The sequence below is a fragment of the Polypterus senegalus genome, chromosome 15 (genome assembly GCF_016835505.1).
Source record: "Polypterus senegalus isolate Bchr_013 chromosome 15, ASM1683550v1, whole genome shotgun sequence".
Classification (NCBI taxonomy): Eukaryota; Metazoa; Chordata; class Cladistia; order Polypteriformes; family Polypteridae; genus Polypterus; species Polypterus senegalus.
The window spans coordinates 38,432,633-38,448,190 of NC_053168.1; the positions used below are offsets into that span (position 1 = coordinate 38,432,633).

General features: G+C 37.5%; 1 protein-coding gene across 1 annotated transcript in view; it reads right to left on the reverse strand.

Annotated features, from left to right (window-relative positions):
* Nucleotides 1–3,097: 3,097 nt before the first annotated feature.
* lrrc3b (leucine rich repeat containing 3B) overlaps nucleotides 3,098–15,558 on the reverse strand; it is a 107,939-nt gene continuing 95,478 nt past the window's right edge. Inside the window, exon 2 of the mRNA XM_039737337.1 lies at nucleotides 3,098–6,379. Within this exon, the coding sequence (XP_039593271.1) occupies nucleotides 5,426–6,199 (774 nt within the window). The 5' untranslated portion in view covers nucleotides 6,200–6,379 and the 3' untranslated portion in view covers nucleotides 3,098–5,425. The remainder of the gene's footprint in view (nucleotides 6,380–15,558) is intronic.

Below are 15,558 nucleotides of genomic sequence, written 5' to 3' on the forward strand. Positions count from 1 at the left end.
TACTGTAAATAGCATTTTAGGGAATGAACATTTGAACCTAACATGAATAGCTTTATTATTTTGCCTTTCAAAGTATAATGATTCCAAGCAAGCTAAGACTTTAGTTGTTCATCTTGGTTACTGTTTGTGCTAACCTTCCAATCTGGAAAAAGGTTCATGGGGTCCAACATCCAACTTAGATGTTCTGTTTTGGCATTAGGTGGTTCACTGTCAGGCTGAAGACGTCCTCTAGGCTTTGGTCTCCCTCCATCATACGTCCTTGTCTGTCTCTCTTGATCTGTCAGGTGAAATTAAAACAACACCCCAGTTATTAATTGGAAAAGTCACAAACTTATCACATAGGGTAGTGACTGCTTTTCAAAGTGCATTGAAGCCCTCATACGCCAACCCTTTTAATGAGGTCAGGTCATCACCTTGCCTCCTATGTATTCTGACGTTTATGATGTCTTTTGCAAACAGTAGTGTCTTATGCTCCCTTCTTATCATGCATATGATGGTACTATAAATATTCTCCCTGGATCATCTTTATCTTAACAGCAAGTTTACCCATTATGAGGCCAAAGCTATGGTTGACTACATTTTGGAAAATCTAGCAACAGCCGCTATCCGCCTGTTCAATAGCTGTTTTTTTTTTTGTGTTTCTTTAAAAGATGGCACTTTACACTATTCTGTGTATTAAGTACAATTTAGGGATTTTGTTAAAGTTACATTAAAAACAATTACCCCCTCCTGGTGATATCTTTCATTGTGGTTACTAAGCTTTGCCTCTGTAATGTCTATAATGTCATCTGTATTAAGGTGGGAGATGCATGGAAAATGGCTTTAACTACTGCTTCAGAACATTATGAACTCTTGGTCATGTCATTTGGGTTGGCCAGGGCTCCGGTGGATTTTCAGTCTTTTGTAAATTATATCTTCTTTGATTTACTGGGTCACTTGCGTCTTGGATTATATTGATGATAGATTATTTTTTTCCCCATTAGTTAGGTTGTATTCCCCTGTTAGGGAGGTCATATCTCACTTTCGGCCACACAGTCTTTTTTGTCAAGCTGGAAAAATGGGCATTTCATCAGTCCTCAGTTTTGTTTTTGGGCTGTCATGCTTATCAGACTGGTTTCCAAACGGACCCCAAAATAGTATTGGCAATTTTGATTTAGTAACCACTGGAAAATATCAGACAGGTGCAAAGATTGGTTGGTTTTTCGATCTATTACAGATGATTTATTAGGAAATTTGTTTTTTAATTACCCCTATAATAAATCCTATGAAGAAACAGGGGAGATTTATGTGGTCTCAAGAGGCTCTCGCTGGCTTTAACATCTAAAGAAAAGCTTACCTTGTTTATAATAATAGAGGGTGTTGGGGGATCAGAACCAGAAAGGGTGAGAAGCACTGCTTTAAAGTATACATAATGTGTGTTCTGCCTTGATTGTGCAATACATAATTAGTTTTAACTAAAGAAATAGTTATTTATCCATCCATAACTGGTATCTGCTTATGGTCCATCCATCCATTATCCAACCCGCTATATCCAAACTAGAGAGTCACGGGGTCTGCAGGAGCCAATCTCAGCCAACACAGGGCGCAAGGCAGGAAACAAACCCCAGGCAGGGCGCCAGCCCACCGCAATCTGCTTATGATCTTTTAGGAATTTATTTTATTCATAACTAGATATGCCACTGAAAATTGTGTGTTGACAACATCTGTGAAATAGTAAGAGCCAGTGTTATGCATATGTATCCTAGAGAGGACTTGCTTAAATCAGGTTTGTTTGTTAAATGGAGTATACAATGTGGTAACAGATGCAGCCTCTGTGGCTAACTTCCCCAGTATAGGTTGCTGTTTTCACACTGCTTCTATACCTGCCTCTATCAACTTCTGCTACTACTTCCGCTTCCTCTCAAAATCCGTCTCCATTCTTTCCTCCCTTGGGTTGGTGAGTTCAGCAATGATCACCGTCCTGGCAGGGATACACCAGAAGTCTGTTCAGAGGGTAGTTGTGGTGATTTTGAAGAGGAACTTCAACTGCTAGTCTATATTAGGTCATCTGTCAGGTTCCTCTAATTTCCTGGTATCAGTCTTGGCCACTGCCTCTAGGTGATGTGAAGTAGTGCTTCACCCAGCCTGACAAAGTGGATCAGCCATTGTGATGTTATGCTACTGGTGCTGTCATGTCCAGCCTGCAATGACTCCAAGCTCTTTGCAAGATTCTGAAGAGCTCTGTCATGGCAGCAACCGTACCTACCCTGGGTTAGTGCCATCTTGTAGACAGAGAGAATGTGGTGTAAACCTGGATTCTTTGCATTGCATAATTTCCAGTTTGTCACTTTGCTATACCAGATGTGTATATTTCTGGGACGTGAAGAGAGTCATATGTGGAACCTAATGGGGAAGTGTTGTCACACACATGTGACTAGGAGCGAGCTGAAGGGACCAAGTGAAGGTGATTACCCGCCAGGCCAGGGGGTGGCGGGGTGCTCTAAACCTTTGTCTGTTATTTCTGCAGATCAAATACGGGAAAACCTGCCTGAGCTGACGTCACTTCCGGTTCCGGCACCCAGACTGACGTCACTTCCGGCTCCGGCACCCAGACTGACGTCACTTCCGGGTTACAAGATATAAAAGCCTCCATCTTAGCTAACTCAAGCAGTTCAGTGTGGAACTCAATGAAGCAACATTGCAGTACCAATATAATCCTTTTGCAGCTAGGAACAATATACGGGTGGCTGCCCCAAACCTTTTTAAGAGTGTTGAGACTCGTTCTTTTACAGTGTAAAGAGTGAATTCCTTCTGATCGACTGGTTATTGGGAGTATGGTGTTTAGCACTCCCTCCAAACCAGATCAAACCTTGCTGTATCGCAAGACCACTGTTTGTAAGGTACAGGCTGAGTTTTTAGCATATAAAATGTATACTAAATAAATATCACTTTCTATTTCTGAACAAATTCAGAACTTTTTCTAATTCATTGCATATTAACTCTGATGGCTTACAAAATATTAATAAATGATAAACAGAAGAAGTTCCTAGGAGACATTTAGCATCAATTTAAATAATACCAGTCACTGTTAAAAAATGTAACATATTTGCATTTTTATTCAAACTTTATCACAGATTTCTTTCAGTCATAAAAAGTGTTTGGAAGTTCTTTTAAGTAACAAAAATACAGCATTATTTTTTTAGTCTTTCTTCGATCCAGGAAAAACACCTTGCTTTGATATTGTAGCGATTACTGAGTAGCAAACCAGCCTATGCATCCGGTCCAAACACAGTGTAAGTGTGGGTATCTTCCACCCACACTTCTATAGATTAATGCATGTTATTTTCATGACACACCAGTAAAATGTTATATTATTTGCAATGACTGTAATAATTGTAACTCTGTACAATAACTGAAGGTGTATAGAGTTCCTTTTTGAAAAAGTGTAGCAAAGTTGTACAGATTAGAAAAGGTTAATCTTGGAATTTGTACAGTAAAACAGTTGATTGGTTTTAAATTTAATTGATTGCTTGGTATTTTAAACTAATAAAGATGGTGGCCTTGTATATGGTTCTGTGATTGTTTGCATTTGTATTAAAAATTCATGAAGCATATGCAAAGGACTCTGTTTCATACACTGTGGGTGTACAGAGAATCTAAACTGCCCAGGATCAACCACTGAATGTGCCTATCCCAACTGGATGCAAGGGGTGAATTACTGGGCACCAGAGAGACATAATGTTTACCACTGTGAACACACACAGTAAATACAGAAACCTGGGTTTGAATCCTGGCCTGGGAACTTCCTATGTGAAGTTTGCACATATTCCCTGTGTCTGTAAATGTTTTCCTTTGGGTATTTCTGTTTCCTTCCCAAAACTCCAAGAGGTGCCTGTTAGATTCATTGGCAGCTTTAAACTGGCTCAGTATGGCCCAGCAATAGACTGACGTCCCATTCGAGGCCGGCTCCGACGTTCTGCTCTATGCTGCTGGGATAGGCTTCAAGCACAGTAATGCTGAACTGCAAATAAGGTGTAATAACAGATAGATATATTATTTAACAAATATGAGAACCTTATATACAGGAAATCTCAAAAAATATATACAGTATGTATTTTATATAAAATATATAAAAATAAAAACAGTTCTTGGAAATAGAAATCTTTACACATCAAAGAACAATTTTCTGAATTTCATAAAATGTCTTACTCATTTTAATAAAGAATAAAATAACTATTGCATTACTTGTTACTTCAGCAAGTAGTACAACACCAAGTTCAGTTCCCCATTATAATAATAAATGTGTGGTATGATAATACATATTGTGTGCATGTCAAGCTGCTTTGAGGCTATTTTACAGTTTGGTTGCATAATGAATGTATGAAGAAATATTCATTAACATTTTCAGTCCATTATTTAAACACCCAATTGGTTGGGGGTGCATTGAGCATAAGGCTGGAGCAAAACATGGACAAGTATCCAGTCCATCAAAGTGACATTAAGTCACATACCTACAGTCATACTTGCAAATCAATCTATAAGCAGTTCCCAAAGAAAACTGATGTGTACAAAGGGAGAAGTGCAAACTCCACAAAGACAGCACACAGGGTGGGATTTGAACTCAGTACCCCAGTAACAGCAGTGCTAACTAATGTACCGCCCAAGAAAAGATATTGTTATAAAAATATACTGTATATTGAATCTTCAGATCCTTTACTCTCAAAAACCAAACTAAACTGTATGGCACCCTTGCTAAAAGACTATTTGCCCATTGACCAAATAAAGTAATATCTGCAAAATATCATTTTTAGAAGACATTTTTTAATTAAACAGTATTTATGGAGGGTTATATTTATTAAGCTCTCCCTCTTTGACCATCTAGTAACTCACCACTTGGGCCCCAGTAGTCGTAAATGAACTTGAGCCTTTAGACACCATAACATCCTTTAATCGTGTTTTAAACAGTGAAGGTAATGTTTAGTTAGAACAATAAGTACAATTATTATGAAAATGAAGAATTGGTCTTTGGACTTGAAAAATGAAATCAGTATTAAATTTTTAGAATTGACACTTTACCCCACGCTGAAATTTATTTCATCTTATTATAAAAACTATATTGCACAGTAGTTTCTCTGTTTGTTGCTCACAAACGTACATTGTTTTTTTTTTGTTTTGGACCGGATAGCATGACGTATGCGGCAAAAAGTTATCCATCTATCATTATCGTTCTATATCAAGTAATGACTTTTGCAGTCTTCCTTTCCTTGAAATTTAAACACTTCTACAGAAAATGTATTCATTTCTAAAACAAAAATTTTTGTTTTCAAAATTTCTAATTAATAGTTTACTTAATAATCTTTTCTTCCTAATGATATAAACATTGTTTTGCTTTTTAAAATGTTATTATTTCAGTCTTTTCGGTAGTCCATGCAAGGGTTGCACAGTGTCATACAACAGTACTTATATCATCAGCTTCATCAGGTTTCCTTTGCTTACTTGGAAGTGATTTTAAGTATTCCAGATGTCGCCTTGCATCTTCCTGATTCTGCCGTACATAGTATACAACATATGAGATCACCATGGTGAACCAGCCAAACATGGTGACTAGCATAGCATAATCGGTGGTCTTTTTTGGAAGATTACAGAGGTCTGCATCTGCTTTCAAGAATGACCTTCCCGCGTGCTCCTCCAACACTGATGTCTTGCAGATAACACTGTTGGCAAATTCATGATTCGAGACCATAGTTTTCAGAACCTGCTGGAGGGTGCAGTCACAGTGCCATGGGTTGTTGGCAATCCGAGCTCTAGCTCTTAGGTTGTTGAAAGTGTTCTTATGCACAGTTTTAATCCGATTATCGGAAAGGTCTAGGGTTTGCAAGGATTCTTCTACTCCTTTGAAGGCATGCTCATCAATAGATTCAATGATATTTTTGGACAAGTTAAGCACTTTGAGCTGATGAAGGTCTTTAAAAATTTCATTGGGGATGGAAGTTATCTGATTTGAGTCCAGGTAGAGTAAAGTGGTATCAGGAGGAAGGTCCTTTGGGATCTCCTTAAGGTTGGCATTGCTACAGCTTACATTCAGCCCACCCAGATGTGAACAGAGGCAGCCCTTGGGGCACATACTTGCAGAATGAAAACATAATATCATGAGGACAAAACTCTGCAAGAGCAGGCACATGGAGAGGGAACGAGTTAACCACAGGTCCACCAGATTCATGCTGGGATGTCTGCATAATCACCCAGACACTTTTTTCAGCTTATTCAGCATTGTAGATCACAGGTACCACACTCTGTACCAGTGTGTTTCGTTTTTTTTGACAGTTATTGAAAACATCCACAGGAGACAAAGGCACATCAAGATTATTTCATTAGAGATATTTATCCAAAAATGTTAAACCTAAAAGATAAAAAAATACAAAATTAAACACGAGTCATGAGAAAAAAGAAAAACATGCAGAAGAACGTATTTCTTTGCAATATGCTGTATGTAAAATAAATTTAAAAACAGAGCACACTTTATAAGTCATTCCTTACCACAACTGGAGCGTAACCTTTTCCTGCTTCTCCTGTTGTAGCTAACAGTTAATTTATACTGAGTTGTGATTTACCTTTTGATTTATTGTTGAATACAATTGTCAATTTTTTGTAGCCATTGAGAACTTTTTGGCTAACATCCATCATTTTACTGAGCCTGATAAATCCTGTTCAGAGTTGTAGGGGCTAGAGCTTATCACACTAGAATTGAGTTCTAGGCAGGGACCATCACTTCAAAGGATGCCAATCCATCGCATAGGACGCTCACTTGCACACTCATGCACACTCAATTTAGAACTGCCAGTTAACCTAACACAGCTGTACAGGTATGCCCATTTACTCATCCTACTAAATCAAATTCTGGCAGCATTGGACAGAAAGAGAAATCCTGTTCTGGATGGATTGCCAGTTCACTGTAATAATACTACTACTACTAATAATAATAATTATTATTATTTTACATATACAGCTTTCCTCACTACTCAAAGTGTTTTACACAGAGAGCAAGGAGCCACTTCAACCTCAATCATTTATGTGGCACCCACCTGGATAATGTGACAGCAGCCATTTTGCACCAGTACACTCCCCACACATTAGCTATTAGGTGGTTAAGTGGTGAGAGAGAGAAAGACAATTAGGCCCAGGGGTTGATTAAGGGGCCAGAATGACTAGGCCGTGGAGGGCAATTTAGCCTGGACATCGGGGAACACCCTACTCCTTACAAAGGATGCCCAAGGATCTTTTATGATCACAGAGAGTCAGGACCTCAGTTTTATGTCTCATTTGAAGGACGGCACCATTTTTACAGTACACTGTCCATGTCACTGAAGTAGGGTATCAGGATCCACAACGTAGAAAACAGGGTATGCACCCCCATGTTGGCCTCTCCTACAACTCTTCAAGCAGCAACCCAAGCTTTTCCAAGATGGTCTCCCATCAAAGTACTGGCCAAGTCCAAGCATGTTTAGCTTCAGATGGAGTCCATGTTCTGAAGTACATCTGGTATGGCTGTTGGCACAGAGCACATTCAGTCAAAACAAGCCAGCTCAGAGTTGTCCTTAATATAAACTTGTGTGACTTTACGGTTAACTACCCAGAGAACAAAACAAGCAGACCATGATTGGGAAGGGATTTGAACAACAGACTCTGTTTTCCTTGCCACATGAAATGTTTTGAAGTGAGATATTATCATAAAATGATACAAAAATATTATTGATTTTCCTAGGGTCTGAAAATAATGGTAGTTGTACACTAAGACTCAGTAGACAGCCATGAATTTTAAAGTCAAAATTAAAATAAACAAGGAGGAAATCTACTGGCTTGAACCTGTCTGACTAAACTCTTGGATGTGGTGAAAGTCATTTGATAAAAAAAGACACTAATGCTTGGTCACAGTAGGGATCCTTCTCTATCGGGATTTGCAAGAACCATAGATGGGACCTTAAAACAAAAGTCGTACATTTAACATTTCTAATTTTATATTTAGGGTAAAGATGACGTATATGGACACTAGACAGCTTACAGCAGAATTATCATCTTAGTCACCTCTTCATTTTAAGGATTCTTGCATTGTTAGTTACAAAATCATATAATAAATGAATAATTTATTGATTATTAGATCCTAAAATGAAAGGCCTAAGATGTATAAGTAATATTGTTAAAAAATAACTTCAGAATTTTACAAGATTTAAGGGCTCAGATGTATATACACTGCTCACAAAAATTAAAGGAACACTTTAAAGAAACACATTAGATACACCAGATCTCAATATGAAGTTGGATATCTATACAAATAACGACAGGGCAATGTCTTAGGAACAAAAGGATGCCAAGTCTTTTAATGGAAATAAAAGTTTTCTGCCTACAGAGGGCTCAATTGTGTAGACGCCCTAAAATCAGAGTGAAATGAAGATGTGGCAGGCTAGTCCATTTTTTCAAAAACTTAATTTCTGCTACTCAAAATGCTTTTCAGTATCTTGTGTGGCCCCCACGAGCTTGTATGCATGCTTGACAACGTCGGGGCATGCTCCTAATGAGACGACGGATGGTGTCTTGTGGCATTTCCTCCCAGATCTGTATGAGGGCATCCCTGAGCTGTTGTACAGTCTGAGGAGCAACCTGGCGGCACCTAATGGACCGAAACATAATGTCCCACAGATGTTCTATTGGGTTTAAGTCAGGGGATCGTGAAGGCCATTCAATTGTTTTAACTCCTTCATCCTCCAGGTACTGCCTGCATACTCTTGCCACATGAAGCCGGGTATTGTCGTGCATTAGGAGGAAACCAGAACCTACTGCACCAGCGTAGGGTCTGACAATGGGACCAAGGATTACATCCTGATACCTAATGGCAGTCAAGATGCCGTTGTCTAGCCTGTAGAGGTCTGTGAGTCGCTCCATGGATATGCCTCCAAGATCATCACTGACCCACCACCAAACCAGTCATGCTAAACGATGTTACAGGCAGCATAATATTCTCCACGGCTTCTCCTGACCCTTTCACGTCTTTCACATATACTCAGGGTGAACCTGCTCTCATCTGTGAAAAGCACAGGACGCCAGTGGTGGACCTGCCAATTCTGGTATTCTATGGCAAATGCCAATTGAGCTCCCCGGTGCTGTGCAGTGAGCACAGGGCAGTAGACATTTGGGCCCTCAGGCAACCCTCATGAAGTCTGTTTCTGATTGTTTGGTCAGAGACATTCACACCAGTGGCCTGCTGGAGGTCATTTTGTAGGGCTCTGGCAGTGCTCATCCTGTTCCTCCTTGCCCAAAGGAGCAGATACTGGTCCTGCTGATGGGTTATGGACCTTATATGGCCCTCTCCAGCTCTCCTAGAGTAACTGCTTATCTCCTAGAATCTCCTCCATGCCCTTGAGACTGTGCAGGGAGACACAGCAAATCTTCTGGCAATGACACGTATTGATGTGCCATCCTGGAGAAGTTGGACTACCTGTGCAACCTCTGTAGGGTCCAGGTATCGCCTCATGCTACCAGTAGTGACACTGACTGTAGCCAAATGCAAAACTAGTGAAGAAACAGTCAGAAAAGATGAGGAGGGGAAAATGTCAGTGGCCTCCACCTGTTAAACCATTCCTGTTTTGGGGGTCATCTCATTGTTGCCCCTCTAGTGCATCTGTTGTTAATTTCATTAACACCACAGCAGCTGAAACTGATTAACAACCCCCTCTGCTACTTAACTGACCAGATTAATATCCCATAAGTTTCATTGACTTTATGCTATACTCTGATTAAAAAGTGTTCCTTTAATTCTTTTGAGCAGTATATAATGTTGGTAAAAAAAAGACAACTACTACAACACTCAATGAACCACTGCTGGGACATTCTCATTCACCTCAATACACCAGGCAAAAACAACAATAAAAAGAAAATTACTCACAAGCCAGGGAATGAACCTTGGCTATAACATAAAAGCACTAAGGTATACCATCTTAGCTATTCTAAGTAACTTCTGCCAAAGATGGAAGCAAATGTAAGTGTGCATATACTACCAGTAAAATAGTAATATGAACATAGACCAAGGGTGCAAAATCAAGTGGGTTGTGAAAAATCAAAGTTGCCAGGTGGTCAGTTAATCTGTCTTCCCAGTTATCGACTCTTTGTCCATTTATTTGACTATTCCTTTGGGTCTTATAATGGTATCTCGTTTGGTTCAAATTTCGTAACTGTTTTCTGTCTTTGTAGACTTTGATGCTTGTGTTAGATTATTTGTAGATTCTGCATCTGAGTCTGTGAATATAGGTGTGAGTGAGTGTCTGGTCAAGTTTTTTATAACCCTGAATTGGATTAAATAAATTTGATAATATTTGGTTACTATTTGTTTGTAAAACAGAGGTAACATAATACCTCCAGGTGTCTCTTTACAGGTATATTGCAGGACTAGATTCATTCTACACTCTGAAGGACCTCACAGAACTGTGAACACAATTATATGCCCCCGATTTACTAGCCAAGCAGTATAAAATTCCCATATTTGCTCAAACACCATACAACACTAGTTACTGCTATAAAAACGGTAAGGCAATTTAAATTGACTTGTCAAACCTATATCTGCTGCCAGGTACTCTTTCCAGCACTGAAGAGTAAATCCATAATTTATTAACTGTTAGACCTAACTGTCAGTCCTTGTCATTCTTACTAATGCTCATATGAGCACAGACTGTACCTTACAGTACAATGAGCTGTTAGTCTGTAATTATAGATTTTTTTGCACTGCAAAGCACATCTAGATTATCAAAGAAAGGCATCAAATGTTTAGTGGCAGTAGCAACATTAAGGCAAATATTAAGTAGAATTATATACATCTATAGCAACTTGTAAGACTAGGATATGCTGTAAGTAGGTTTTGTCAAAAGGAAGACTATGACTTTTATTAAATATATTATCATAAAATGCAAAACCCGGCTTAATATTTAACTTTGTGTTTAATTTTTGCCTGAATTTTACACAACACATAAAGGCGTATATAATAATCTTACACCTGCGAAATTTAAGCGGGATAAAACAACTCTGATAATGGGCCAATGGGCAATTATTATTTTGAGATATTTTTCAAAAGTCTTTTAAATAATGTGTACTCATTCTGAATTTATAATTTTTAAAAATATTTTCAGTGTAGTCCAAAATAGCACTGTGTCACAGAGCTTAGAGTCATTATCTTCACTGCTCTATGAGACTGGGTTCAAATCCAGACCTGAGGCCTCATGTATAAAAGATGTGTACACACGAAAATGTTGCGTACGCTGTTTCCACGCTCACATAGCGATGTATAAAAACACGCACATTCTCACGTCAGCTCAAACCATAGCGTATGTAAGTTTTCAGCTCGTTTTTGCAAACCCAGCATCAAAGCAGTGCTACTGTTGCTGGGTGGCTTCCCTTTTATTTTTTAGATTCACATCCCTGAATCAAATAGACTGACATTAACCGCACATCATTGTTTAGTTTAAGGCATCTAATTGTAATCAACCTGTAAGCATATAATAGTGTATGGAATGGCCAAACTATTCCTGATACTATGAGTGTTTTAACCCACTGCATTTGAGTGTGGAATTAAAACTCTACAGCAGCTGATTGGAGGCCTCTACAGTAGATTCTGTCAGGACCAGAGAGAATTCTCGGGGTACAACTTCTAGCACACGCTGCCTCAGCCATGTGGACAGTCTATTTGAACTTCTCCCATTCAGCAAACGCTTCAGAGCCTTTCCTGCACAAACCTTGCGGTTCAGAAACAGTTTCATCCCAAGGGATATAAATGCACTCAATCAGTCCACCAAGTGCCCCTGGTAGAACTGTTTGTACTTATAAGTACAATACCTCACTGTAAACTTGCACTACAGTTGTAATATTGCACAACCTGAGCCACTTATGCGTTCATGTTGTATATTTTTCATTTTTTTATTGTATTATTATTATTATTGTTGTTGTTGCTGTTTTTGTTGTTATTTTACCATTTTATAGGAAAATAAGTTTATGGAGGATGACTGGCTTCTAAGTTGATTTAGATTTCCTGGCGCTATCTTCTTGGAGCTTTTGATATCATTTTTCAGATGAAATACAGTAAAGTATATATATTACATTATACAGATAAATTTTTAACATCTGTTCAGGGATTGTTCCTGCCTCGCGCTGTATGCTTGCTGGGACTGGCGCGACCCTGGATGGATAGATGGATGGAATAATTAAAAATGTACTATAAAGATATTTCAATGTTCTTTGAAGGTTTTGAAGAATCAGTGTTCTAAGCTTTCAGATGGCTTGACATTTATTAAAGAGCTGATTGTGTGGTAATTGATTACTTGGAGAAAGAAAAGGAAGGACAGGAATTGGGGGTTACTACGTTTGAAATGGAGAGTACTGCTGCATTAAATTATTTCATCGAGGGTTGCGCACAGCACAGCAAACATCTTGCAGGAAACAGGAACAATCTCTGGACGGGGCTTTAATTCCTATCATCATAAAAATGATACCAAGTAAACATCTTAGTAGAGCTTACAGAGAGCTGTAATATCATGAAGAACATACAGAATACGAAGCATTTAACGTGCTACTTTAGCAACAATGGAATTTGAAAAACTAGTAAATTAAAAGATTTTAAGATTAAGTTCATGGCGTACTACTTAAATGGCAAAATAAACAATGTGAGTAAAGTGGAAATTTCGAGACTAAGTTGACATTTTGAGCTTTTATTCCCACTGTGTGCCTATTTTTTTCTTTTCTCTATACCCTAATAAGCTTCCATATGACACTCAGACGGTGAGCTACGACTCGCCTTTTCACAGCAACTTTGATATCTGACAACTTCTTTTCTATTTTGGGCACTGTGTGACTTTCTGAACTTGAACTTTCAATCAACTTCCTTTCGTTGTTTATACAACTGCTTAAACCAACAAACAGTACGTTTTCTCTTGCCTCCACTTGGCATTCGCTGATATTCTTCTTTTTTCCATGTGCTTTTGCCATTGTCTTTTCACAGAATGTTGAACTTAAGGGAATATTTATATTGATTGAGTTGATTGGTAAGTGTAAATTGCTCTAGTGTGAGAAACTGTAGGTATCTATGCAGATATGGATTGTCACCAGGTTCCCAATAATACAAGGTTATACTCAGAATGCCGACAAGCATGAGATGTAGTTGAGTAGATTCAGTAATTGAATAAATAAATGAAAGAACAAATATACATATAGCATACTTTGCTTTGACTGATTCAGTTACTCATTAGGTAGACATTTTATAAAGTGAAATAATATATGGCCCCAAGTAAAACACTGTATGCAGTGTACACAAAAGTAATTAACAAAATAATTTTTTTAAACATAACATACTTAAAAATGACAGCAGCAATTGTGAAATAACAATTGTACCTTAAAGGGTTACAGTGGTTAGGAGTAGGAGGGCTCCTAGTGTGTGAGTGCAAATTCTGGTCTGCTCACTGACTGTGAGGTTTTCTTTGTGTCTATGCAAGGTTTTTTCTTGCATACTTCAGCTTTGCTCCCACATCCCAAAAAAATTTGTTAGTTTATTTGATGATTGTATTGTTATAAGAAAATGTGCATTACTATTGTCATTCAAAAAGAGGCGTGAGGCCTATACTTATAATCTGTTATGGGAGAGGAAAACTGTAAAAAACCAATGGCCCATGAAACAAAGTCATTAATTCTTTAACTAATTTGTTAAACAAAGTAAACACTCAAAAACAATGCTTGATTATAAAAAAATGTCTTAAGTTCTAAAAACTCACTATGAAAAGACGACACTCTGAAAATATAAAGTAGACAAGGCTAAATACCTACGGCTACAAAACAATATTAAACCTAAAAAGTAAACAAAACCACGTCTGAAATACAAAAAGCAAAACCTGGTAGTGACCAAGCCAAAAAAGTCCAGATCGGAAATCCAAATGAAAAGGCTATATAGGCCCATCCCACAGGCAGCCTTAGCAACTGTACTCTCAGGAGGACCGCCCCCCCTTGGGCCCAACATACAAAAAGAAAGAACTATAACAAGTAATAGTAACATAAATAGAAGACAAAATAAAAAAATTACAAAATGATGCATAAACAAGGAGATACCAAATAAAAACAATAAACTACACCAAGAAAGAAAACAAAAACATATTCTATAACTTAAATCACATAATAATCATCATAATCAAGGTTGGTTCAGGGTTGCTGTCTACTTTGCTGAATTGAATTAAATGGATCTAAAAATGAATGAATACTTGAAATAAAGTATGACTTCAGACAAAAAATATTTAGAAAGTAAAAAAAAGTTAAACAAAAAAAAATCACATGTCACGAGACTCTAATTCATAAAAACAGAAGACTGAGCTTCTTTCTGTCTGCTTTGCTAGTAGCAAGTGTTTTAAACAAATTATTAATTATATTTAGGAATAAATAAGAAGGAATGTGTTTAGGCATTGTACTGAACCTTTATGTCACAAATCAGTGGAGCTATAGAAACAGAGAAGGCAACATGTTATATTTTTAATATTTTTTAATTTCTACAGTGTTTGATCAGTTAAACTATTATAGTTGAAGTGTACAGCATCCTGTTTTATCTGTGCCTACTATTCACAAGGGAAGTGCTTGTACACAGCAGGAAAAATCACAACCTCTGCAGAAAGTGATATTGTACAGAAAAAGTACATTTAGTCTCAAAATAAATCATTTAACCTCTTTTTTTACTGCTTAAATTATGATAAATAAGCAATTATTATATATACTTATTTCCTTTACATATGTCTTGAAAAGGTAATGTGATCATATAAAAATGTACACAATATGAATGTGCATAATTTATGAGCTTCACCATAACTTAGCCCCTCAAACATTTAAAATGGAATGAAGAAAGCAAAGACTATAAAGTCTACATTATTATCAGTAAAAAGCACTTGAGAATTTATGTAGCATTTCACTTTGCCAGATATTGTCCCTTGCTTTGATCAGACAAGGACATATTTTATTTATTTGATTCTGCTCCTTGTCACACAATAGTCCCTCAAGGGCAAGTAGAGTTAATGTTTGGGCTAATTACATTCTTGCAAAGTCACCTTCGGCTTGGCCAAGAAATATAAAAAAAGCTGTCAACACTGCTGAACTATCACAAAGAAATTTCAATCATTTTAGACTATTTCAAAAAGGTCTTGCACCGATAAACCATATTCAGTTATCCAGCAAAAAATCAGAAACATAACAGAAACATCAGCTGTCACGAGCAATTCAAAGAATGACTGGCCTATTCAACCTGCGATAATAAACAGGTATACAAAAAAACATGCCAGCATACAGAAGTATCTCAGACACATTTATTTGAAAGACATAACTATATTTTATAGCAAGAGTGGAGGCAACCTGAAACTAAATCTAATAGGCTACAGAAAGCATGTAATTTAAAAAAAAAAAACTTGAAAAAATAAATTCCATAATCTCATCTGTTATTAAAATGGCCTTGACTGATGGATATAATTCAGGGTGCTAGATACAAGAGAAAGCACTTCAGGCATCAAAATCTTTTTTAAA